At 31.0% G+C, this 1,791-nt stretch overlaps 1 protein-coding gene across 1 annotated transcript in view; it reads right to left on the bottom strand.

The window, feature by feature from the left end:
- The window catches only part of PCNX (pecanex homolog (Drosophila)), a 188,010-nt gene that overhangs the window by 54,642 nt on the left and 131,577 nt on the right, over window positions 1–1,791 (bottom strand). Inside the window, 2 exon segments of the mRNA XM_012656049.1 lie at window positions 247–424; window positions 1,137–1,278. Of these exon segments, the coding sequence (XP_012511503.1) occupies window positions 247–424; window positions 1,137–1,278 (320 nt within the window).

Here is a 1,791-nt window from a genome sequence, read left to right as displayed (position 1 = left end):
TCTAATCTGTCTATGGAACTTAATCTTATCTTCCTAGATATGGCAAGAAATATATCTTTTATGAATCACAGTGACTAGCATTGTTTAGGGATTCTAACACGTTCCTAAATAACTGGTTGATTGAAGAGAGGTATTACTTCCTTAAAAGATAATAAATCTAATGAAATATAAGCATAATCCTAATTAAAAAGCATATTAAGGAGATAATTTTTACAGATAAGGATATTCCTTTCAGCGATAAATTACCTTGTGGAAGAGTATGGACATGAAGAAGAGATCCAAAAGCATGGTCTCTGAAAAGGCTTCATAGTCAAATTTGAAAAAGAGCACAGTAAAGATGACTGTGACATATTGATATGTAGGGCTGCTAAATGAGGATCGTAGCAACTTCAAACCAGCAACGGTGATCATTAAAGCACCTAATCTATGATAGAAAGAAAGCACAAATCACGAACTCATGACTGAAAACATTAGAAAATTTACTAATTTTAGAAAACTAACCACAGAATTTACTAACCTTACAATATATAGATCAAATTTAAGTTTCTAAAAATGATTTATATAGCTAAGCAAATCAGATCCTGAAAGAATCTTAGTATAATATTCCCTTTTAATAGTATGTATTATGATTGTTATCCTTTATGTAAGCATATTTTAAAAATAGTATTGTAAATCTGACATCTGGTTTTCTAGTTTCTCAATATTTCTACTGCTTTAACATTAATTGCATCTAGCACATGAAACACATACATTAACGCTTACTCAACAACACGTACATACTCCAGTGGGTGGTCCCACAGGATGACCATGGAGGCAAGTGACCACCTATACAGTATAAAATATAGCCATCTCTCAAACTTGCCATCTCATATTAAAAATTAATCTTACTAAATAAATGTCCTCTCATAAAATACCAATTGGCGATGAGATGTATGGGGTAGTGAATATGCCAATGGCAGAAACAGATGTTTCAAAAAGGGAAGACGAAGACGAAATCTCACCTGAATTTTTACACTCAGAGTGCCTTGCTCCAAAAAGATACTCCATGATTATTTGATATTTGATCAATAACTTTAAAACATTATTTATTACAGCCCCCAACAGTCAAGCTTAGATTACAGAATTATTGTACTTACTCTGTATCCAATTTTTTTGGACTAGCAATTTTCTCGGCACTGCTACTAAGTTCATTAAGAACAATCAATGGATAGATGATATTCTTCTCCACAAAAAGAAGCCACACATGAAGTTTCTCAAACCACATCATAGTGGCTGCATCTAACAGGGCAATATAAGTCAAGAAGACCACATGTCATCTAACATATACAGTAGTTCAGGTAATATGATGAGAAAGGAAAATCTTACAACTTCAAATTATTTCTATACTATAAATTAAAATGTAAAGAATCTAGTAATTGAATTGTCAACTTCTATGAACTTTGAAACACTTAAAAATATGTAACTTAGACATGACTTATATTTAGATGAGCTTAAACTTTAATTCTTGAAACCTTAGTTCTTAACCATAACTTTTCTCATTTATGCTTATAGCTTATGGAAACAAGGATACTGATTATTAGACTGTTCCTTCCCCCCAAAAATGAATGATCTGCTAAACAATCTGTTTTTAAAATGCTAAGATATATGTACATAATTGCATACACATATACATATAAGATATACTGTCTCAGAATACAAAAATATGCTATGATGTGAATTCACATACTTCATAAAAGTCATTTTCATTGCCAATAATATTTTTTCCAATACTTCAATATTATTTTATTGGGG

This window comes from Propithecus coquereli, unplaced genomic scaffold (genome assembly GCF_000956105.1).
Source record: "Propithecus coquereli isolate 6110/MARCELLA unplaced genomic scaffold, Pcoq_1.0 Scaffold5, whole genome shotgun sequence".
NCBI classification, from domain to species: domain Eukaryota; kingdom Metazoa; phylum Chordata; class Mammalia; order Primates; family Indriidae; genus Propithecus; species Propithecus coquereli.
This window is presented reverse-complemented; position numbering and strand designations above follow the sequence as displayed.